This window comes from Chanodichthys erythropterus, chromosome 5, assembly GCF_024489055.1.
Source record: "Chanodichthys erythropterus isolate Z2021 chromosome 5, ASM2448905v1, whole genome shotgun sequence".
Classification (NCBI taxonomy): domain Eukaryota; kingdom Metazoa; phylum Chordata; class Actinopteri; order Cypriniformes; family Xenocyprididae; genus Chanodichthys; species Chanodichthys erythropterus.
Window position 1 is genome coordinate 5,301,943 of NC_090225.1, and position 24,345 is coordinate 5,326,287.

General features: G+C 36.1%; 1 protein-coding gene across 1 annotated transcript in view; it reads left to right on the forward strand.

The window, feature by feature from the left end:
- The first annotated feature begins 6,426 nt into the window (after window positions 1-6,426).
- gabrb1 (gamma-aminobutyric acid type A receptor subunit beta1) overlaps window positions 6,427-24,345 on the forward strand; it is a 37,909-nt gene continuing 19,990 nt past the window's right edge. The window contains exons 1-3 of the mRNA XM_067385746.1: window positions 6,427-6,530; window positions 6,853-6,944; window positions 7,061-7,128. Of these exons, the coding sequence (XP_067241847.1) occupies window positions 6,427-6,530; window positions 6,853-6,944; window positions 7,061-7,128 (264 nt within the window). The remainder of the gene's footprint in view (window positions 6,531-6,852; window positions 6,945-7,060; window positions 7,129-24,345) is intronic.

Here is a 24,345-nt window from a genome sequence, read left to right on the forward strand (position 1 = left end):
TGTAATCTTCTAAATTTCCCATCTGTGGCATATTTACTGAAGCATTAAACACAGCTGAGTACACAACTATTAATATCTTTCTAAGCTCAACATTCTGCCTGTGTATGTCCACTACATAGCCAAAAGTGTGAACACCCCTTTACGGGTTGGCTATATTTTTAGCTATACTGTCACAATGCTCTCAAAATCTTAACTGTAGACAAACAATGTTTTGACCCATTTTGTTCTTTTTTAAGACCTTCTTGGATGTTTATTGGTCATGCACCTGCTCTAAAGTGTGCACATACCGTTTTATTTCAGCTATGCCCATTACTGGCCGGTGCATAAAATCACACGTACTGCCATACAATCTTCTTCTTTGACATTTTTTTTTTCAGCATAATGTGGTGTATTAAAGAGCACACTAGGATGTCAAAGAAAGATGGCCTACACAAAACCCAGACCTAACCCCTTTGGGACAAATATGAATGTTGACTGGGAGCCATACCTTACTAATTGAATTTACTGATGCTTGTGTCTGAATCGGAGCAAATATGCACAACCATGTCACAACATCCTCCCTGAATAGTGGAAACCATTAATGAACCAAAGGGCGGACCAACTTCCTATAGTATTTAATGGCCAAACTAGTCTCTGTTCTATGGTTTACTAAATTACAAATTCAGTGCAACTCATCGTCTACACTGTTTTTTCTCTTCTCTCTTACACTCAGTGTCTGTCTGAGTCCATTATTTTTGTTTCTAAGACATTATTTAGCTGGTAGCGCCCCCTAGTGCCACCACTGCTGAATTACAGTAATGCAAGCTGTCTTTCCTAGGGTTACTGCCACTGTCTGCATCATATTTTATCCTCTCCTTTTTTGTGTTGATCGACAAAACATTGTATAGTGCATACATTTTTTTAATTTTTCAAATAGGAAGACTTCATGATTTGTCATATGTTAGGTTAGGTTTATCATCCTGAAAATCTCCCTAATCTGCCATTTTTTTTTTCACAAGCAGTGAATTTTTTATTTAAAACCTGCCAATGAAAGTGCCATCAAAATATATGAATACTGACACTGACCTTGCTGTGAACCTTTAGCTTTTTATAAAGTGAATCCTCCAGTGATCCCAGGACTGGTGTCCCTGAATCTGTAACACAATAGCCAACTGAAAGTCAATGAGGAGAAGCAGCAGGTAAATGATGAGGATGGTATTTTTCACTCACTCACTCACTCACTCACCGGGTGCCGTTATATTTGTGGTCTGTGGTTTTCACAGTATGAGAGCCACTTCTCAGTAAGGCATGATGGACACACGCTGTGAGGAATAGGAGGTGAATGTGACTCAGTATTGATTCTTTGCTCTTGTTTGGGTTGATGAGATGTCTATATATGTGTGTGCATGCATTCAAATTGGTATGGCTACTTATTCATGATTTTTTTTTTTTTTTTTTTGATGTGCGACTAAGTATATCACAACAAATTCAGAATGAATTATAGTCACCCTTTTCATGTCATTTAGTACTCTTTACTCTTTCATTAAATACAGTGACGTGTGCTGTGTATATCTGCTGCTCTAATTAGCAACTTTTTGTGAGGAATCAAATGTGTTGGACTGTCCTCCACAAAGTGTCATGGGTACAAAAACCTAGAGGTGAAATAGGGCCTAAGAAATTAGTTTGGTAAACTAGATATTCCAGAAAATTGACGGTTCGGTGCGTACCTCGGTTTTGAAGTCAAGGTTCGGTACAGCTGGGGTAGAAAACTGAACAAAATTGCTTTTTTTTTTTTTTTACTTAACAGTTTACTGAACACTACTAACTGTGTCTTTGTCTTTGAATGAATTCAATTATAATTAAAAGTTTCTTAAGGATAAAAAAATGTTCTCTGCTAATGCTGTAAACTCTATTGGGAGACCTTACTTGCACTTTACTTAAATATTAAAGGTTAAGAACAAAGCCCAAACTATTAGCCTAAATTCAGTTGCTATTTATTTTTTAGATATAATATCAACACTCAAAAAACAAATTGTTTCCAAACATGTAAACTCCACATAAGGCAGTTTTTGCATTAACTTCTAAATCTAATTATAAAATTATGTATTTACTCCAATTCGTTGTTGAATTATAATCATTTATGGCTGTCATTTTCATGACAGATTTATTTAAACATACATTAAATAATCAAGACATAACTAACAAGTTAAAGAGTTCACCCAAAAATGAAAATAATGTCATTCATTACTCACCCTCATGTCGTTCCACGCCTGTAAAACCTAATCTTCGGAACAAAAATTAAGATATTTTAGTTTAAATCCAATGGCTCCGTGAGGCCTTAATAGGGAGCAATGACATTTCCTCTCTCAAGATCCATAAAGGTACTAAAAACATATTTAAATCGGTTCATGTGAGTACAGTGGTTCAATATTAATATTATAAAGCGACGAGAATATTTTTCGTGAGCCAAAAAACAAAACAAAATAACGACTTATTTAGTGATGGCCGATTTCAAAACACTGCTTCAGGAAGATTCGGAGCATAATGAATCAGTGTATCGAATCATGATTCAGATTGCGTGTCAAACTGCAAACGGCTGAAATCACGTGACTTTGGCGCTCCGAACAGCAGATTCGACACAACTGATTCATTGTGCTCCAATGCTTCCTGAAGCAGTGTTTTGAAATCGGCCATCACTAAATAAGTTGTACTCACATGAACCGATTTAAATATGTTTTTATGTTTATGCTTTATGGATCTTGAGAGAGGAAGTGTCATTGCTCCCTATGGAGGCGTCACTGAGCCATCGGATTTAAACTAAAATATCTTAATTTGTGTTCCGAAGATTAACGAAGGTCTTACGGGAGTGAAACGGCATGAGGGTAAGTAATAAATGACAGAATTTTCATTTTGGGTGAACTAACCGTTTAAGGAAAATATAATGAATAGGCTAATAGTTCATTTATTTAGCGAAAGAATTGAACTAACAAGCAGCTGTGGACTCACCTGGGGTAACTTAAATGCTATATTAGTGTTCACAAGCTGTTATATTGACGTTTTTCGGCCGCTGAAACACTGATTGAGCGATTACACGAGATATGATATATTTCAGCAAGTTTTATTGTATCTTTCGAAATACCTTCAGATGTTCATTCATGTTTATTCTGTAGCTAGTTTTAAAGAGGAAGAGATGATCGTGTTCTCTCGTGCTCCACGCTGCCATTTGAAATGAGGTGCCTGCACAATGATCTGCCACGCAACATCAAAGAGAGTGAAACCCGCATTTTTTGTTTGAATTTCGTGATAAAATGGACAGAATTGCAAAGATGACACATTGTTTCTTATCGAAAGTAACAAAATGCGGAGCATATTGCGATTATTAAACTAAATAACAACTTTTTTCAACAACATCTAGTGATGGGCGATTTCAAAACACTTCATGAAGCTTTGAAGCTTTACGAATCTTTTGTTTCGAATCAGTGGTTCGGAGCATGTATCAAACTGCCATAGTCACCACTGTAAATGCAACCATTGAAATTTCAAAACACTTATGACATAACGAAGCCTTGTTTACTGAAATCATTTTCACCTTCCGAACCATTGCCATAAAGCTTCATGAAGCAGTGTTTTGAAATCGGCCAGATATATATATTTTTAATAAAGTCGTTATTTTGTTCTGTTTTTTTGGCACACAAAAAGTATTCTCATCGCTTCATAACATTAAGGTTGAACCACTAACCACCTTACTCTAAGGCAGTGGTTGTCAACTGGTTTTGCTTCAAGACCAACATTTGACATCAAGTGATGACCCTACATAATACCCCCCAAAATGTATTGCATAAAATGTCTTTAAAATCATTGAAATTAGTGTAATGAATTGCAACGAATATGCAAAATTATTAATATGACTAAATGGGAAACTAGTAACAAAGTGTCAAAGCCACAAGGAATTCTGGCATCAGATTCTGTCAGCATTTCCCTGAATCACTCCGTCTTTTTACTTTAAATCTGTATTGCTTGAAATCTTTGGCATTTGTGAATATTTTGTTGTAGCTGGATCAAACTGAGCTCCTTATCTGCACTATTCACTCCAGTGCCCTCTTACACAGTTCCTTCTGCTGTTCCAAGACCTAATTCCCCACCAGGCTTGGACTTTGTGCATTTGAGGATTTAAAGATCCCAAAAACCTACTTTCTTATACCAACCCTCTTCTTCATGATATCTCAGGTCAGCTCAAAACAGTCTTTATTGAGGGCTCCTTACAAAGCCTGTACAGTATGGTTGAGCATTCAGGCATACCACTTAATGTCCAGAGGGGAAGAAAATACAGCAGCTTGTCATCGTGTCTCAAACTCTTTGCTCCACTAAACAATAAATCTTCCTCCCACAGGGCCTGACATGCAGTTTAGTTCCTGTCAGGCCTGATGGCAGGAGTTTTTTATATTGTAATTTAGCAGACACTTTCGACTGAAAGTTTACCTGCTACAGGGAAACTCTCCCTATTGTATCCTCCATGTACGAATTCATACAAACTCAATACAGTAAAATCGCCTTGAGAGTGTGTTGAATATTTTCATGCTACCTTGTTTTAGTTTTTCTGATTTTATGTTACTGTTAGCGGTGTTGGGGGTAACGCATTACAAGCAACCTGAGTTACATAATCAGATTACTTTTTCAAGTAACTAGTAAAGTAACGCAGTTACTTTTTCAATTTACACAAAAAATATTTTAACGCAAATTACTTTTTCACATTGATTGACAGAAATAAAGCACAGAGGTGTTGTGTGCACTGTGTGAACATGATGGTCATTGTAGTTCTGGACTAAATGTGAACATGCATTTACTCATCTCACTTACACAAAAAATTCAGTATTCCTCAAAATGAATAAAAACAGCTAAATGCAATCTCAGAGTTTTACGCAAACATGTAATAATGAACTATATAAAATTACACAAACATACTTTATGTATTTAATCTCACTTTATTAACCAATGTCTTTGCTGCTGACCTTCAATGATCTGATTCAACCATAATAATAAGCAAAAATTACTTGAACTTCCTTCTGCTGTATCCTATTCTTTTTTATTCCAGAATGGCAGCACAGCTGAAAGGTTTGTTTGAGCGGCGCCCTCTACTGTACAGATGTACATATGCATTTCCTTCAGCCTGAGGCTTATTCATTTCACTTTTAGTGAGAAAGGGCCTTAACATTTGCCAAAAATATAACTTTTTTTTGTTGTTATTAAAAAACAAACAAGCAAGCCCAGCCCAGATGAGAAAACGTAACACAAAAGTAATGCATTACTTTTCATAAAAAGAAAATAAGTAACGCAATTAGTTACTTTTTTAGGGAGTAACAATATTGTAATACACTACTTTTAAAAGTAACGTTCCCCAACACTAATTGTCAGTCTGTTTAATGATGTAAAATAACAAACAACTGCATTGAATTCAATTGGAACTCACAGAATTCCGCCTATATTTTTGATAAAATAAAATAAAAGCTACTTAAAATAACTAAACAACTTGTTTGCTTTTGAACTAGTGTTTGAAAAACAAAATGGCTACCATTGCTAGAGAAAACAAATTTGCTTGTAAAAGGACTTTTTAAGCCAAAACCACATATTTACTGTGACAACAAGCCCCTATAGCTGTCTCGCCTATTCCTTATTTTTTCTATGCAGTTTATCTACCTTTATCATTTAATAACTTACCAATTTTAGGTTCTTAGTTTATAACAGGTAACAACTATTATAGAAAATATCGTCTAAATTATTACTTGGCTGTTTGAACAGAATATCTCTATACTTTAAACGCAGGGTCTGCTGTTCTTTCCTGACATCAGCGGTAACGCGCCCTACACATTAATTATTCCCACCGTCTCCAGATATTAATGCGTTTTTCGCGGCGCCCGCTGTTTTTAATGCGTTTTCCGAGTTTCTAACAAATAATTCACTCTGTCTCGGGCGCGTGATGCACTGAAATTGAAAGGTGGCGCGAAAGAGCTCTTGAGCCGGCGCGCGCGTTCAGGTGCACACACACACACACACACACACCTCCAGCAAAAACTACGCACTCAGCTCTGCCTCGGATTGAATCATTTTAGATGCACGGAAGGGACAGGCGCATAATCTCCTCAACGCGACTGTACGTTCAGCTTCTCTTCCAAGGAACACGCGCAGTGGACTGCCATGAGCTGTCGTGTCCAGTGACCCGCTGGCGATGGGATCTGACCGGCATACTGATACGCTCCGCAAGCAGCGTCAGCACCGGGGAGCGCGACAGACGCAAGAACACCTCGCGCACCACTTTGGTTTTCCATAGAGTTGTTCATTTCTTTGCGTTTGTAGTATTTTAATGTTGGTCTCATCGTCGCGCATGCGTTGCTGTGTAGTTGACGTCGCTGAAGCGCTTCTTCAGACTAAGTTTGGGCTTCTGCTCGGTCGATGATGAGAGGGATGGTGATCGCTCGGGATCACTGGCGCGCGAGGATCTTGTGTCTCCTCGTGCTCGTGGCTTTGACGCTTGGTCGTAGCCCGCCGGCGAACAGGTAAGACATTACGTGCTTGTGTACCTATATCTGTATGATCAGTCTTTCTGCATTCCCTGCAGAGCCATGTTAAACCATCTTTGCTGGTCTTAGCTGGTCTCACAGCCTGGTTTTAGCGCGGTTTTGGGCACTTTTCAGATGAAAGCCAGTTGAGGACAAGCTATAGGGACTATCTAGAGCAGACTGGTAGACCAGCTAAGACCAGGTCGGCCAGGCTAGAAGACAGCTTGGCTTTGCTACAAAACCAGATTTTAGGCTTAAGATGGATTGTTTCCGCACAGTTGAGTCACACTTTCTTAAATATCACACTACTCTTCCTCAGTGTAAATGAACCAAGCAACATGTCATACGTCAAAGTCACCGTGGATAAACTACTGAAAGGCTACGACATCCGTCTCAGGCCTGACTTTGGAGGTAAAGATGTTATATTGATTTAAAACATTTTTCCATTCTCACTGATGGATGTGACCATTTTGATGGATCATATGAGACCATGTTAGAGAAGATTGTGGTGTCTGTTTGCTTTGCAGGTCCTCCGGTTGATGTTGGTATGAGTATTGACATCTCTAGTATCGACATGGTGTCGGAAGTGAACATGGTGAGTGAGTCCACAGGCTGCTCTGATTGTTTAAGAGATGGTGGGCTTTGAAGCAAGTGGAAATCTCTGTCAACACAACCTATTAAGGCTACAGTGAATAATGTCTGCTGTTGTAGTCCACTCAGGGAAGAGCTACAGGCTGTTTCTCTTTCTTTCACAAGCACAGCTGACTTTAAGATTAGAGAGGCATTGTGTTCATTTTGCATTATGATTGTTTTGGCATTGGAGCTGAACTGACATAATCTTTTACTCTGACTCAGCTAAGAAGACCAAAATAAGCATTTTTGTGAGGAACATGCACACGAGACCCCATGCGCACACACTCACAGGTTGGTATAGGTTGAAATAATGGATGTTAAAACACAAAAATGATTTTAATGTCACCCTGAAATAAAAGAAATTATGATTTTGATGATCATCTAGCGGAATTCACTTTGACCTGTTTAATTAAGGTTAAATGCAGCGAATTTGGGCTTGCACTTCTGTAACCGAAGCTGAATGCACTGTAACGCATCAGCCATGGTCCAATAGAGCGGTGCAGGGATGACAATTTTTGCTGGCCAAAACCCAGAAATTAGTTAACATTTTAGCACTTCCAGTTCCATCATCCTGAAGTCAGTGGGTTTTTGGTGTAATTTGGTGTAAAACACAAGCCCAAGATATTTTCACATTTTATTCTACAATATAAAATACATCAGTAATACTCTCTTGTGATTTTTTTATTTTTAAGTTTTTACTTGTCTTGTAAAAGGCAGTTGCTAATAAATGTCTAAATGGACTACAGAGGTTGTCGTAGACATTAAATTTCATCAGCAGAACAGGAAAACTCTTATTCGAACTTTAATGGAAAATGTTTTTAAACAAAGACTGAAAGAGTTGTCAAAAGCTAAGTGATGGTGACGTTGAAGTCATAAGACTGTGGTGTAGTTTGTTTATAGCCTACGTTTAGATTTTGGCCCCTGCATTTACTACTTAAAGGATTAGTTCACCCAAAAATGAAAATAATGTCATTTATTACACACCCTCATGCCGTTCCACACCCGTAAGACCTTCGTTAATCTTCGGAACGAAAATTAAGATATTTTTGTTGAAATCTTATGGCTCAGTGAGGCCTCTATTGAGAGTAAAGCCACAGAACCTTTCAAGATCCATTAATGTACTAAAAACATATTTAAATCAGTTCATGTGAGTACAGTGGTTCAATATTAATATTATAAAGCGATAAGAATATTTTTTGTGCACCAAAAAAAACAAAATAACGACTTATTTAGTGATGGCCGATTTCAAAACACTGCTTCAGGAAGCATCGGAGCATTATGAATCTTTTGTGTCAAATCAGCTGTTCGGAGCATCAAAGTCACGTGATTTCAGCAGTTTGGTGGTTTGACACACGATCTGAATCATGATTCGACACAAAAGATTCATGAAGCAGTGTTTTGAAATCGGCCATCACTATATAAGTCGTTATTTTGTTTTTCTGGTGCACCAAAAATATTCTCGTCGCTTTATAATATTGAACCACTGTACTCTCATGAACTGATTTAAATATGTTTTTAGTACCTTTATGGATCTTGAGAGAGGAAATGTCATTGCTGTCAATAGAGGCCTCACTGAGCCATCGGATTTCAACTAAAATATCTTAATTTGTGTTCTGAAGATGAACGAAGGTCTTATGGGTGTGGAAAGGCATGAGGGTGAGAAATTAATAACATTATTTAAATTTTTGGTTGAACTAACCCTTTAAAGCACACTTTAAGTACTTCGAATCCACAGCAAAAACTACTAGCCTAACTAATAAAGTTCAAGCATTATTAAAGGCAAGTGAACAGTCAGTAATAAAATAAGAACAAATACACTAATTACAAGCATAGATAAATACAACACAACTAGGGCTGCAACTAACAATTATTTAGATAATCGATTAGTTGGTCGATTATTTTTTCAATCAATTAATTGGATAAAAATCTTAATTTTTTTTTTTTTTTTTTACAAAAAAACACATTATTGCACATCCTGCCCAATGTACTTCAAACAAATGTGTCAATTGAATGCTATGAAAACATACAGTGCTAAATTTATTAGACTACCTGTCATAATAAAGAGAGAACATCTGAACATGAATCTTTCAAAACTTGTTTAAAACTAAAAATGTTATTGCCTAGGCAAATAACAAACTGAAACAGTCATTATTCACACATAATATCCCCCAAAAAACTTAACAGTCTCTGGTGTTATTGACTGTAATTGGGCATCTGAAAAAAAAAAAAAACTATAAAGTGCTTTACTTTTTTTCTGCCTTTCTTGTAAAACAGTAAAATCGAAAATTCATGGATATCAACAATAGACATATTGTAGCTTTAGAAATACTGCTGTGACTAAAGAACACATGCTGGTGGATTAACCATTACAGAAACATAAAAAATGATTTTGGTGATACTGATAGTTTAGGACAGCTGTGGCACAAACCTTACATTGGGTGGCAGAGGTCTAATACATTTCTTAAGCACTGTATATTGTGAATGTAGTGTAAATCTCTACATTACAAATTAAGATAGTAATAAAGATAATAAAGAAAAACACAAACTAAGTGTTAAACAACAGGCAAGATAAATGTTCTGCTGGACACAATCACCTGTTACTGTCATTTCTTTATCCTGTAAATAGTCTATAAGAAACTTCTTACATTTAAATTACATGTTGTTATCCCTTTACAGTTACTACTATTATAAAATACTTGAATGATGTTGATTTTTAAATCTAAATTTAACTTTAAACAACAGATATTTCAGCAAAATGAATATTTTTGCGCTGAATATCCCTCTCTACCGCGTTTCGTCTGTCTGACGCGGGTGCATGCGACGGCTCTCATTCAGTAAAGTTTGAAGTTTAACGCAGACTGTCAGGACGAGCCTTTATGCAAAACGGAAATGCTTGCATGAATTTGTAACATTTACAGATAAGGATATAGCCGTAGAATGAATGTTTTGTGCTGAGGAAACGCATGCATCTGTCAAAGCGCCTGACAGGGCGGTTTTCCTTCATCTGCTGTCAGTCCCTCAGCTCACCATCAGTGTCGCCAAACTGCTCTGTCTCCAGAATGTGTGTACGGAAGGCTCAAAGTTTGCTTAAAGGTGCACACATTCTCCCGTTAAGTTTGTTTTTTGTAGATCACAACCTTTGCGTGGGAACTGGCGTATGCACGTTTCCAGCCTCGTTTTGTGCGTACGCCAGTTCCCACGCAAAGGTTGTGATCTATAAAAACGCTTTTAAAAACACGCTTTATAAATGAGACCCCTGGTCCATATGGATCACGAATCAACTACGATCCGTTTAACCCCTATTAAGAATCTTACATACTTCCCCTTAAAAGGGGACCTATTATGCCCCTTTTAAAAAAGATTTAAAATAAGTCTCTAATGTCCCCAGAGTGTGTATTTAAAGTTTTAGCTCAATATACCCCACAGATAATTTTTTATATCATGTTAAATTTGCCACGTTTTGGGGGTGAGCAAAAACGTGCCGTTTTTGTGTGTCCCTTTAAATGCAAATGAGCTGGTTCTCCTGACCCCTTTCAAAAAGAGGGTGGAGCTTCAAGAGCTCATGCTCTGGCATACCAGTGTAGGAAAGATTGCCAGAACATGGGCAACAACAAAACAGGACAATCTCACGCACTGAAAATTTCAGAAATTGTCAGTAGCGGTGTTCAGACTACAGTCGAACCGAAGTCGTTGAAAAGACCCTCGTTTGTGAAGCAGTTTGGCGCAAAATGATTGACACAAATGACTGCTATTAAGACCAATTTTCTTTGAGACATTTCCATCGAAAATGAAATTTAACCCACGATGTCCCAAAACACAACTCTTGTAATGCCTCTTTGGCGCAGACATTGGACAACTCCAGCTGCTACAGCGAGGATACAGAAATGGCGGACTCTGTGCTTCTCACTCATGGCTGTGTCTATGCGAATTATGTCTATGCTCTTGTCCCACTGATGATGGCCGTGGACTGGAGATTAGTTCCAATCATTTTCTTTTTAAAATGATAAAATAGTTGTAAGAATAACAGTAAATTGTGTTCTGAAATAAACTTCTGCTCTGAAGATGGATGCACTCTGTGGGATTTCTAGGATACTCAGGTCTAAGGTTGAGGTTGTCACTTTTGTTATGACAAGGTGTCACATTGCTCATGCTGGAAAAAGCTTTTTTTGTGAATTATGGATAGTGGGCCTCAACAAAAGCCATTTCTGTGGTGATTTGTCATACATAAATTATTTTACAGAGTTGGAGGCCTTTCAGGGAGGACACATGGTGGGGGGAGTAAGTGAGGCACAGCAGAGAGATAGTTAACATTTGCAGCATCTCCCTCAGGACTCACTCTTTATAGAAATTCTCTGTTTCTAGAAATATACTTTTAAAAATAAATTCAACATGTATGTGATCAGGTTAAATGTATGCAGGAATACCACGTGGACCAATTTATGTCAGTGTTCTCCCTTGTGGCAAAGTCAGGATAAAAGAAACCATCCCAGAAATTATTGTAGAGATTGAAGTTATGATTTATAATGTAGAGTTGATTATCTTGGCTGATTTAATTTACTGTCGAAAGGACCTGGCATATTGTAGCATGTTCTTATGCTCTGTTTTGAAGTTCTTTATCTAATCAGCTTCTCATGATTGCTTTTAATACTGGTCAGTGGTGAATTTCACCGGAATTAATTTAGATTTGCTTGAATGTGATGTGAGCAAAAGTCAAGTTTGGTTATCATTTTTGTGTATCTGCAGAGACTAGCATTAAAAATATGCAGTTACATCAAAATCTGTTGTGATTTTTAAGTAAGTAGGCAGGGAGAAAATGTGATTCATGTGGCAACTCTATCTATGTGGTATATAAATTGATTTTATTCAACTTCATACTATTTAAAATCATTGAATCAACCTAAATTCATTAGGTTACACCTACAGAGCTAAATTTAAAGGTTCTATCAGGTAGAAATAGAAATAGCAGGTTACCAATTTAACAGCATACATCTTGTAGATTTAAAAAAAAAATTCTAATTATTGGTTGATGTTGAATATATTGTCAGATATAATTGTGTATGCTCCTTTTCTTAACTTTTTCATCTAGATTACCTTGCATGTAATACATACTTAATCTAGAAACACTAATATTGTTTTTCATTCTGAATATTAGAATGTGATGCCTGAATTTACTTGTAGTATTTAAAACTCTTAATTTATTTCTAGGCTGTTTTTTTGTTTGACATTATACATTTAAGGATATAATTTTAATAACTGTTACTTATTGGTTATGAACCATTCAATGAAAGTAATCATCAGCTTATTGCTATCGACAAGAATTTTAATATCAGAGCATCCCAAGTGCTTTTAGAAAATCAGATATTGAACTGCATTTGTCTCCAAGTAAACTCTCTCATCCTATTTTCTCCTCTTTGTTTGTCTGAAATAAACAGACACATACTCTCCAATGTGATTTTCATAACACTTCAGGATTGAAGCGGCAGATATCGACAGATGTGTTTTCTGTTTCTTTGCTTTTTATAGCCCAGAAAATCACAGGTTCAGAGAGCACTGCGGAAGGTGATTTGGCGGAGGAGTGAGAAAACCCGAATTTAAATAGCCAATTTAGAAACAGCATTAAACTCTAAGATAATCTACCTCAGCTCCCCTAAGAATATTGCAGAAGGTCAGCTGTTCTCAGTGCTGCCACAGCTTCATAGCCAGCTTTTATACGCTTCTGCATTGATTGTTAATGTACACTGCTGGTTACCTCAGTTGCCCTCGCTCACTACGTCGTGACTGCAGTGTTAAGTTTGCAGTAAAAGACACTTGATGTGAGTTGTGGACTCTTGGCTGCAGCATAATGCTGGTGTTTTTTTCAAACAACTGTTGTGGACTTCAGAAACAGAGACTCTGTTTACTTTATCAGTCTTGTTGTAAACGATTAATTCAGTTTATTCCAAAGAAACAAAATGGGTGTTTATAATATTAATCAGGTTATTTTAAAGAAAAACTGGGCATTCATAATAACTAATATATAATCTTCCCTTTTCTGCTGACATCACTTAGGCCATGCAAGCTTAATGATATATATGGATAATGTTAACCAATGTATGTAGGCAGGACTTGACATTGGATAATGTTAACCTATATATATATATATATATATATATATACATATATATATATATATATATATATATATATATATATATATATATATATATACATATATAAAACATATAAAACATATTGGATAATTATAACCAATATATGTAGGCAGGACTCGACATCCAAATGCAGGTGTATTTCAGCAGTGGTGTACAAACCCGATTCCAAAAAAGTTGGGACACTGTACAAATTGTGAATAAATAAAAACAGAATGCAATGATGTGCCATTACAGTAGCATTCCTGTATGGTTTTCCGGCCTTGACCCTTACGCACAGAGATTGTTCCAGATTCTCTGAATCTTTGGATGATATTATGCACTGTAGATGATGATAACTTGAAACTCTTTGCAATTTTTCTCTGAGAAACTTCTTTCTAATATTGCTCTACTATTTTTAACCGCAGCATTGGGGAATTGGCGATCCTCTGCCCATCTTGACTTCTGAGAGACACTGCCACTCTGAGAGGCTCTTTTTATACCCAATCATGTTGCCAATTGACCTAATAAGTTGCAAATTGGTCCTCCAGCTGTTCCCTATATGTACATTTAACTTTTCTGGCCTCTTATTTCTACCTGTCCCAACTTTTTTGGAATGTGTAGCTCTCATGAAATCCAAAATGAGACAATATTTGGCATGACATTTCAAAATGTCTCACTTTCAACATTTGATATGTTATCTATATTCTATTGTGAATAAAATATAAGTTTATGGGATTTGTAAATTATTGCATTCCTTTTTTATTCACAATTTGTACAATTTGTGTCCCAACTTTTTTGGAATCGGGTTTGTATAGCCAATCCTACTAGCCACTTTGGCAGGTTGAATTTTATAAATAATATACATATACCAGGGGTGTAACGGTACATGTATTTGTTCATGCAGATAGACGACCAATACAGTCAGTCACAGGTGATCCACACTACAATCCAGAAGGGGGCGCGTGTGGTAATACAAAACTGTTTGCTAACTATGAAAGAGCAGAAGACCGAAACAAAGTCCACAAGATACTAATGTCTGTTCAAAATGAATGAAAAGAAACAGCATTGTGGATTTGTTCCTTTGTCTGGTAAAACTTTAATTTTTCCAATTCTCACTATGAAATAGTTGCTTATTAGTATGCATATTACTAGGATATTGGCTGTTTATTAGTATTTATAAAGCAGATATAAATGCCTTATTCTGGATGACCATATTCTACATCCCATCATCCTACCCAATAACTAAACTCAACAACTACCTTACTAACTATTAATAAGCAGTAATTAGGGGTTTATTGAGGCAAAAGTTGTAGTTAATAGTTAGTTAATAGTGAGAATTGGACCCTAAACTAAAGTGTGACCTTTTCCTATTATACCAAAATAATTTATACCGAACCAAAACCGTGGTATTTACTAAACCATGACTTCTGTATACTGTTACACCCCAACATATGCATTTTGCAATTCTAGTCTGTTAAAAAGGCATCTGAAATAATAAACTAAGTTAAATGTAGTGTTGTCAAAAATATAGTTTTTTGATACATATCAATACTGAAATATCTGAAACAATTCCAATACTCATTTTCTGCAGAATAGATACACAATACCAGCTGTGCTTTCTCACTCTCTCATCTCTCTGACACCAAGTTGACACACAAACCCGCCACCCGCCACCCGTCACTCACTCACTCATTGAATATTGTTGATGTTACAGGGCTTAAATTTTGCTGTGGGATTGCACGTATTGTGCAATCCCATAGCAAAGTGGGCGCACATAAAGCCACCTCTTAGTGGTAAATTTAGTTCTTTTTCACTGCTTATTGCGCTTAAGCAGTCAAATACACACTAAATAATGTCAAAATGCTGGTCTTGGTGAGTATTCACGTAAACACAGTTAGTTATGTTTTAAGTGAACGTAAACCGTAACAGAATATTGGATCCGTGCGTCAGGTCTTAAAGTGACAGCTGCTTAATATTCCTGCTGCCAAATTATGATATTACAATATTAAAAATATCTATATGGCAGTTTTTCCCCATGGTATTGAGCCACTTTCCAAAGTTACTAGCCACTCAGCATTTTCAATGGACATAATTTTGACATCAATACTATTGATGTCAAAATTATGTCCATTGAAAATGCTGAGTGGCTAGTAACTTTGGAAAGTGGCTCACACTGGCTGGTGAGTAATAAAGTTAATGTCAAGCACTGTATGTAGGCACTGATTCAGTAAACTTGCATTTGGTTTAGCTTTATTCTGGTTTGGGATGTGCCTATGCAATCATATATCAATATGCATTTCTTTTTCCCACAATGCTGCATTTATACTTCAGGTCCTGTGTTGATTCATATAATTTCCTAAGGTTTGCCTAAATAAACAAAGTCTAAATTCATACGGACTTTAATGCTGCAGCAAGCTGAACCAAACCAAATCAGATTGTTTTCTAGTGATTTTTCTTCCCTGCTTTCCTTGTCCTTGACCTAATAGTTTCATTTCTTTTTCAATCTTTGTTCTTCTATTCGCTACTTTTAATCCTGTTGTGTCCCTCTCAAGTGAGTGTCTCTCTCTCAGCCTCTATTCTTCTGTTCCTCTGTGAAGTCTTCAGTGTGTTGGGCACAGAGAAATGAGTTCATTTTAGACCGCACTGTGAGATAGGGTGTGTTACTGTGATAGGTATGGCCTCCATTTGTGTGTATATGTGTGTGATGTTTCGTTTGCTTAAGCATTTGTGTTTGTGTTTTTGTTTTGTGTGTGTCATGGTTCTTTGTGAAGAAGTTGAGGTGCTGGAGTGATGATTTTAAGTGGTTGTCAGGGGCAACAGCTGTTTCTAATAATAGAAGCTGAAGGAGGCATTTGTCCTAGCGAACCTGAGGCACACCCATACTGTCTCTCTTTCACATTTCTCTCGCTTTCTGATTCGGTATTCGCTTTCTCTGCTTTTCTGCTGCACTCACATGAATACACTGAAATGTTGTCATCTTCATGGGATGGCACACTTAATGTCTGAAGAGTAGTTATGGCGTGTATGAGAAAAAAATGTCCTTTATCTTTTGAAATAAAAGAAATCATGGTATTTTAAAAAAGTGTAAGTCACAAATACATCACTCTAAAAAAAAAAAAACAGCAATTGGGTTATTTTAACCCAGTGGTTGGGTTAAATGTTTGCCCATCCAGCTGGATAGTTTTATTTAACTCAACTATTGTTTAGAAATTACTGTATTGCTTGCTTAAAATGACCCCAAAGTATGTTGGATATTAACATTTACTAATATGTTTAATAAATTAACATTTATTAATAAGTTTAATGAATAATAATTAAACAATAAACATTTTTTAAATTGCTTATTAATAAATGTTCACCTTTTGATTATTATTGTTGCCTCTAGTAATTATCTGTCTGATTTTTAATTTCCAACCTATTTTGGGTTGATTTTAAGCCAGCCATATAGTAATTTTTAAACAATAGTTGGGTTAAATAAAACTGTCCAGCATGTTGGGCAAACATTTAACCCAACCGCTGGGTTAAAACAACCCAGTCACTGGGTTTGTCCATTTTCAACCCAACTTGGGTTGTTTTTAACCCAGCATTTTTTAGAGTGCTGGTATTATGTTTCAGAACTCAAAACCATCCTCAATTTTAAAAAATCATTATAATTATTAGTTATTATAATCATTAAAATTTTATTTTTGAATAATAATAATAATAATTAACAATGAATTCATCAATTAAAATGTAAAACGAATAATGATATGAATAATAATAATACTTATTATTATTAGATTTGTTGTATACAGCTGGTCATGTGATGTCCACATGGTGGTCTCTATATGTGGGGCAATCTTCTTCATGTCAAATAAATTACTCTTTGAATTCTTACACCTGGGAACAATATAAGTCAACATTATTATAACTAAAAGTTTGCTAAGAAATATTTCCTACTAAAGCAAGGTGTTATTTGACTCTGGTAAGTGTTTCAATTTCTGATTGGTGGGAGTGACCTTGGATGGCAACATGTCAAGTACATTATGGGTGTTGAAGTTTTCCTACCTATTTGGCCAAAGGGAAGACAACAGCCTTTTTCCTTTGTTTTCTCTAGTTAGGTAACAGCGATTTCAGTTTGTTTTTTTTTGTTTTGTTTTTTTTACCTTTCTACTAAATACCAAGTTTTATTGAAAGCCCATTTTTGCCAGTGTACCCCTTTAATCCTGACAGAAGAACTAACAATAAGTGTAAAATATGGGCAAACCTGCATGTATCATCTGTCTGTCCTGAAGGATCCCAAAGTTAGAAAAGAACACCTGTTATTTTTAACAAGATCACTGTCACGAATACGGTTCCCATGGCTCTTCCTCCCGGCCGGCGGAGGGAGCCGTCACCTGAATTCTGATCATCTTCCAATTCGGACTACATTACCCATAGGCCTTCATTCCTGGGACTGATTGCACACGCACCTGGACTGCATCACACTCACACTACTTAAGACACACACACTCACACACTGTGAAGTCTTGATTTGCCTAGGTGATCATTTCTAAAGGTTTCCTTGTGGACTGTTTATCTGTTGCCGTTTGGACTGCTTACCCTTTGTGAATCTCTGCTGCCTACCCTGATCCTTGCCTGTTGTAAGATCTTGTCTCCTAGCCGCCTGCCACAACCTCTGCCTGTCCCTGTTTACGCTATTGCCTTGCCCTTGTTTGCACTTTGCTGTGTTTTAAATAAACGCTGCAAATGGATCCTCACGCTGTTGACCCATCATTACAATCACAGTAGCAGTAGCATTTACATTTTTCAGTTTAAAGGGTTAGTTCACCCAAAAATGAAAATTCTGTCATTAATTACTCACCCTCATGTCATTCCACACCCATAAGACCTTTGTTCATATTCAGAACACAAATTAAGATATTTTTAATAAAATCTGATGGCTCAGTGAGGCCTCTATTGACAGCAAGAAAATGTAACACTTTCAGATACACAGAAAGCCATTAAAACGTATTTAAAACAGTTCATGTGACTACAGTGGTTCAACCTTAATGAAGCAACGAGAATACTTTTTGTGTGCCAAAAAAACAAAATAATGACTTTATTCAACAATTTCTAGTGATTTCAAAACACTGCTTCATGAAGCTTTAAATGAAATCTTTTGTTTCAAATCAGTGGTTCGGAGCGTGTATCAAACAGCAAAAGTCACGTGAACCATAGAAATTTCAAAACATTTCGAAACACTGTAACAAAGCCTCGTTTACTGAAATCATGTGACTTAGGCAGTTTTATACACGCTCCAAACCACTGATTCGAAACACAAAAGTATTCTCGTCACTTCATAACATTAAGGTTGAACCACTGTAGTCACATGAACTGTTTTAAATACGTCTTTAGTAGACTTCTGGGTATTTGAAAGAGTTAATAATCTTGCTGTCAATGCAGGACTCACTGAGCCATTAGATTTTATCAACAATATCTTAATTTGTGTTCTGAAGATGAATGAAGGCCTTACAGGTGTGGAACGACGTGAGGGTGAGTAATTAATGACAGAATTTTCATTTTTGAGTGAACTAACCTTTTAAGGTCATGTGTCCATACAGTACATCATCTCAGAAAGGCATGAGATGCATGTTATGAAGTGATTCCATAGGCATTTTTTAAATCTTCCAACTGGGCTGGATAATGTTTGTGTGTGTGTGTGCTCTGAGAAGAATCTTAACCGAGTCTTTGCAGTCCAGATGAGTCTGGAGAAGCAGTAATGCTGGGACAGAATCTACCTACAACCTTCAGTAGAGCAACTGAAACATTTCATAACATCACACATATGGAGAATAATTAATCAAAATCATGTTCAATTTTCCTCTCTGCTTTTTCTTTCATTACTGCAAAATGTTGCATATTCCATTGGTTAATATTGACAGGATCAAATTTACTGCATTGCAGCAAACAAGCTTGCTAAGAATAGAAACATGACTGTTACTACCCTAAAACACAGGGGCAAATATCCGGATCTACTGCACTATTCAAATGCTTATGAAAATGATGGAAGAAATTACTTAACATTTTTAAAAGGATTTATTCAATTGATTTTATTCTCAAAATTATTATTATTTTTTTTGTGCTACAGCAGGATAGATAAACTCTTTAATTTGTTGTTATGTGTTTACACAGTTTGTATCTTATCCTGTTTGACTTCAGCACCAATTTCATGCTTTTCATCTAACCTAAAACTGTGGGTGATGCAGCTGTCCTGTTTTGGTCACAGCAATAATGACAACATGGACAGGTACAAGGAAAATATTTAAGGGTAAAAAGTGAATTTTACAATTTTTTTCTAAATCTCCACTGTATGATTTATTAGATGTGAGATGATAGTGATGATAGGAGATGATAATGAAGCTAGTTGAGTTCTTTTGCTTTTTTCAGTGTTGGTTTTTAAAGCTGCATAAAGTTGTTTCTGGACTTCATTAGCTTTACAAGGTTTTCTGCCATCAGACATAAAACAGACGCTGTGATTGTTTTAAAGGGGTTTGTAAGTGTCTCTGAGAAGCAGGGCGAATCCACTCTGTCTGTTTAACATTCACTCTCACTTATCATGTTGGTTTAATGGAACTTAACTTAATTTGCTTCACCACTTATTCAGCTGAGAAACATGGCGGCTGGGGGGATGGAGTTAAAGCAGAAGCCTCTGTGCAAATGACTTCGTTTTTTCAGTCTAACCTTTGACTTTACAGTTAGTCCCAACACATTTGGGTTCTTAAGAGACCCTTTTCTTTTCACAGAAACCTAAATGAAGTGCACAGTCATGTAAGAGGCAATTACTGAGAGCAGACCAGTGTTTGAAATATGGATGTACTGTTGGAACGGGATCTCATTTGTTTTCATTTAAGTTAGTGATTTAACTCAACTTGACCTCAAAGCAACTTTATTTTCCTTACACTGTGGATAATGAAGCACACAGTTCTTCAAATGTTGTTGTTTTGTCTGCAAAGGAGAGCTTGTCATCTTAGATGATGCTTTGTGTTTTTACACATCTGGAGGCAGTGGCTATCTGACCTTCAGCTGAGAAAAACGGGTGATGCAGGGCTTGGCTGATGGGAAGGCAAGCTCAGCCTCGAGGTGGTTGACATCCACTTTGATATGTCAAAGCAGGATGCAGATGCCCTCCCTGAGATTACAGATGCAGACGGAAAAGGAAATGAGATGGATAGCAGTGATAAATTTTAGCATGTGACATTTTCTTTAGTGGGGCGTTTGCATATAACCGTGCAGTGTGCATGTTTTCGCTGTTAAAATCACTGAGAGTACGCACAATTTTAATGTTGTGAGCATTTTTGATTTGCACATTTTTGAGACTAAAGTTACACTTATAATTTAATAAAAAACGAATTTCATATTGTTAAGTCGTGTTGACTACCTACTGACAATGCCAAAATGTTAGATGGGATAGAATCCTCCACACATCAGAAATACAGCAGAGCTTGTCTAATACCCAAAACCTGTTAACAACAAGTCTTATCCAGTGTTTTAACAGTATTAACAGTTTTGTGTCAGCCTGAGGGTTTGACTGAGAAAGGCAGGGAAGAGCAGAAGCAGAAGATGAAGTGATGATGATAAAAAGTAGTGATCGACCGATGTATCGGTTTACCGATATTTTCCCGATATTTAAGCATTTTTCCATAATCGGGTACCGGTTTTGTAATATCAGATTCGCCGATTTACGGCGCCATCTTGTGGCCGTTTTGAGACTTCCTCCGTCTGAGGAGATCAGTCAACAACAACTCAGTGCACAGGTAAAGTATATGTTCTACTTGCTTTGCTTTAATTAATCAACTTTATTTAAAATAACAGACATGCACAAATGAGATCTGAGACATAAATTCCTGATATAGTTTATATAATTTATGCAGCTTGTTTCTAAACAATTGAGACGAACTCATTGAGTCACGTAGTGTAATTCGTCATGTCCTGCCCCAATAAAGACGTAACTTTACATGAATTAAATAAAACAGACGTGAATGAGTGCATGTTGAAAATAAAAGCGCTGAATTTAATTCTCTATCTGTTGTATTTGCTCACCATTAGTCTAGAAGAAAAAGTTCGTTCATATTGCTTAGCAACTGACGGATGATCAGGAGGCTTAAGCACGGCCACTGAATGAAACTTTTGACAAGATTATCTTGTCTAAACACCCTAGATTATATTATCATTTACTACATAACAATTATTTCGCTAATACACATATAAATATAGCCTACCGCTTTGTGGAAATTATTTATTATCTCCATGCGCGATCGCGGTTGATTAAGTTATAGTCAAACAGCACTTTGTCAGTTGGCATTTCATGATTTAACGTTAGATTAAATTTAGATCATAAAATGCCACCTGGCAAGTGCTGTTTAACTTTATTAGATTATATAATCATTTGATTTACTACATAACCATTATTTAGTTAATACAAATCTAAATAAATGCAGCTCTGTGGAAATTATTTAATATCTCCACACGCGATCGCGGTTGAGTAGCCCAATTTATAGTTTTGTGTAAATGCATAGATAAGTTACAGCACTTTGTCAGAAAGCATTTCATGATCTAGACCGACAAAACATAATAAATAATAACCCCTGTTGGAAAATGCAATGATGTATGCCGTTTTGTTTGTTACTTTCCTGACAATGTTATATATTCCAGCTAATATTACATTTACATTTTACATTATATTTACATTACTTTACTGAATACATATTCAGTAAAGTTTTTTTTTTTTTTTGTATGCAAGGAGGGAGTGATTGTTATAAATAAAATGGTTTGTTCAGCTCATTTGTGTTGTAATAATTGTCAAAAACAGAAGTATAACAGTTAATAAATATCGGTTCTGCATATCGGTTATCGGGTACATAAACATGCAAATAATCTGTATCAGTATCGGTTATAAAAAATCAATATCGGTCAATCACTAATAAAAAGAACAGTTTATTGAATAATATTAGTTGTGTACAGTATGTTTTAATGCTCAGACTTTGTCTGAACATTACAAATCCAACAAGTGTTATTATAACAAAGCAAAAACCAGGTAGCTGCTGGAAGAGTTGTTAGTGAGGCCAGCACCCTGTGGTCTGTGTGGGTCCTAACACCCCAGTATGGTGACGGGGACACTGTACTGTAACAAGCACCGTCCTTCGGATGAGACGTTAAACCAAGGTCCTGACTCTCTGTGGTCATTAAAAATCCCATGGCACTTCTCGTAAAGAGTACACTCTAAAAAAATGCTGGGTTAAAAACAACCCAAGTTGGGTTGAAAATGGACAAACCCAGCAATTGGGTTGTTTTAACCCAGCAGTAGGGTTAAATGTTTGCCCAACCTGCTGGGTAGTTTTATTTAACTCAACTATTGTTTAAAAATTATTGTATTGCTTAATTAAAATTAACCCAAAGTATGTTGGAAATGAACATTTATTAATGTTCAATGAATAATTATTAAACAATAAACATTTATTAAATTGCTTATTAATACATTTATATTAATAAACTATTAAACTATTACATTTATATTAATAAAATATTAAAGCTTATTAATAAACATTCAGCTTTTGTCTATTATTGTTGTCTCTAATTGCATCTGGTTTTTAATTTCCCAACTATTTTTGGGTTCATTTTAAGCTATAGCAATTTTTAAATAATAGTTGGTTTAAATAAAACTACCCAGCAGGTTGGGCAAACATTTAACCCAACCGCTGAGTTAAAACAACCCAATCGCTGGGTTTGTCCATTTTCAACCCAACGTGGGTTGTTTTTAACCCAGCATTTTTTAGAGTGTAGGGGTGTAACCCCGGTGTCCTGGCCAAATTCCCTCCATAGGCCCATACCAATCAATTCGATTCAATTCACATTTTTTTATATAACGCTTTTCATAATACATATCGTTTCAAAGCAGCTTTACAGAGAATGCATGGCCTCCTAATAATCCCCATCCATTGAATTGGCTCTTTCACTCTCTCTCCTCTTCACCTACAGCTGGTGTGTGGTGAGCTTATGGTTGCAAAGGGGTGGAAAGTTTCCAGTAAATTTCCAGAAACTTTCCAAGGGAACTTAACCTGGGGAATTTTGGAAATATTCCAATTTGGAAACTTAACAGAAATTTATTGGAATTTACGGGAATTAATTGGAAATTTTGGGAAATTTATACAGATTTATAATATTTTTATAAAATGTATAATTTAAAACAAATGACATTTTGTTTGGTCATAACATGTTATTTATTTGGAAACAGTTGTGTTAGCATGTTAGAATGATATCTGAAGGATCATGTGACACTGAAGGATGGAGATATGATGCTGAAAAGCTTTTATCACAGGAGTAAATTATATTTTTATGTATATCAATTATTATACCATTATTTTAAATTGTAGTTATGTTTCACAATATTACCGTTTTTTTTTATGTATTTTTGATCAAATGTGCACGTTATGGACTGGGGGAAGCACAGTGCATGCAGGGGGTGTGTCCTCAATAGCCCTGCAGTAAGTAGTGTGCCGTGTGAGGAATGTGCAGGATAAAATTGCATTAAATATGGTTGTTTTAACCAAAATTATGTTGCAAGATGTTATTTTCAACTACATTTAAGTACCCTGTTATAGGCTAACCTGCAATTTTGCAAATTCCCTGTTTATTCCCATATATTCCCATTAATTCCATTGGAAATTTTTCAGCTTTGAAAGTTCCTGGAATTTTGCAACCCTAGGTGAGCGTACTGGCGCCGTTGTACTGTGGCTGCCGTCGCATCATCCAAGTGGATGCTGCGCACTGGCGCTGGATGAGGAGAGACCCCTGATATGATTGTAAAGTGCTTTGGGTGTACAGTAGTACATAGGAAAGCGCTATATAAATGCCTCATTCATTCAAAACAATTACTGCTTTAAAATTTTTTTGAATTGTAACTTTAAGAACCTTGAAATGAAGACATTCTCTTACTCATGAAGACAAATATCCAGTGAAACCACACAATAATAAGATTAAACAACGATAGCAAGCATTGCAAGAGCGCGTAAAATAATAAGTAATATAAAATA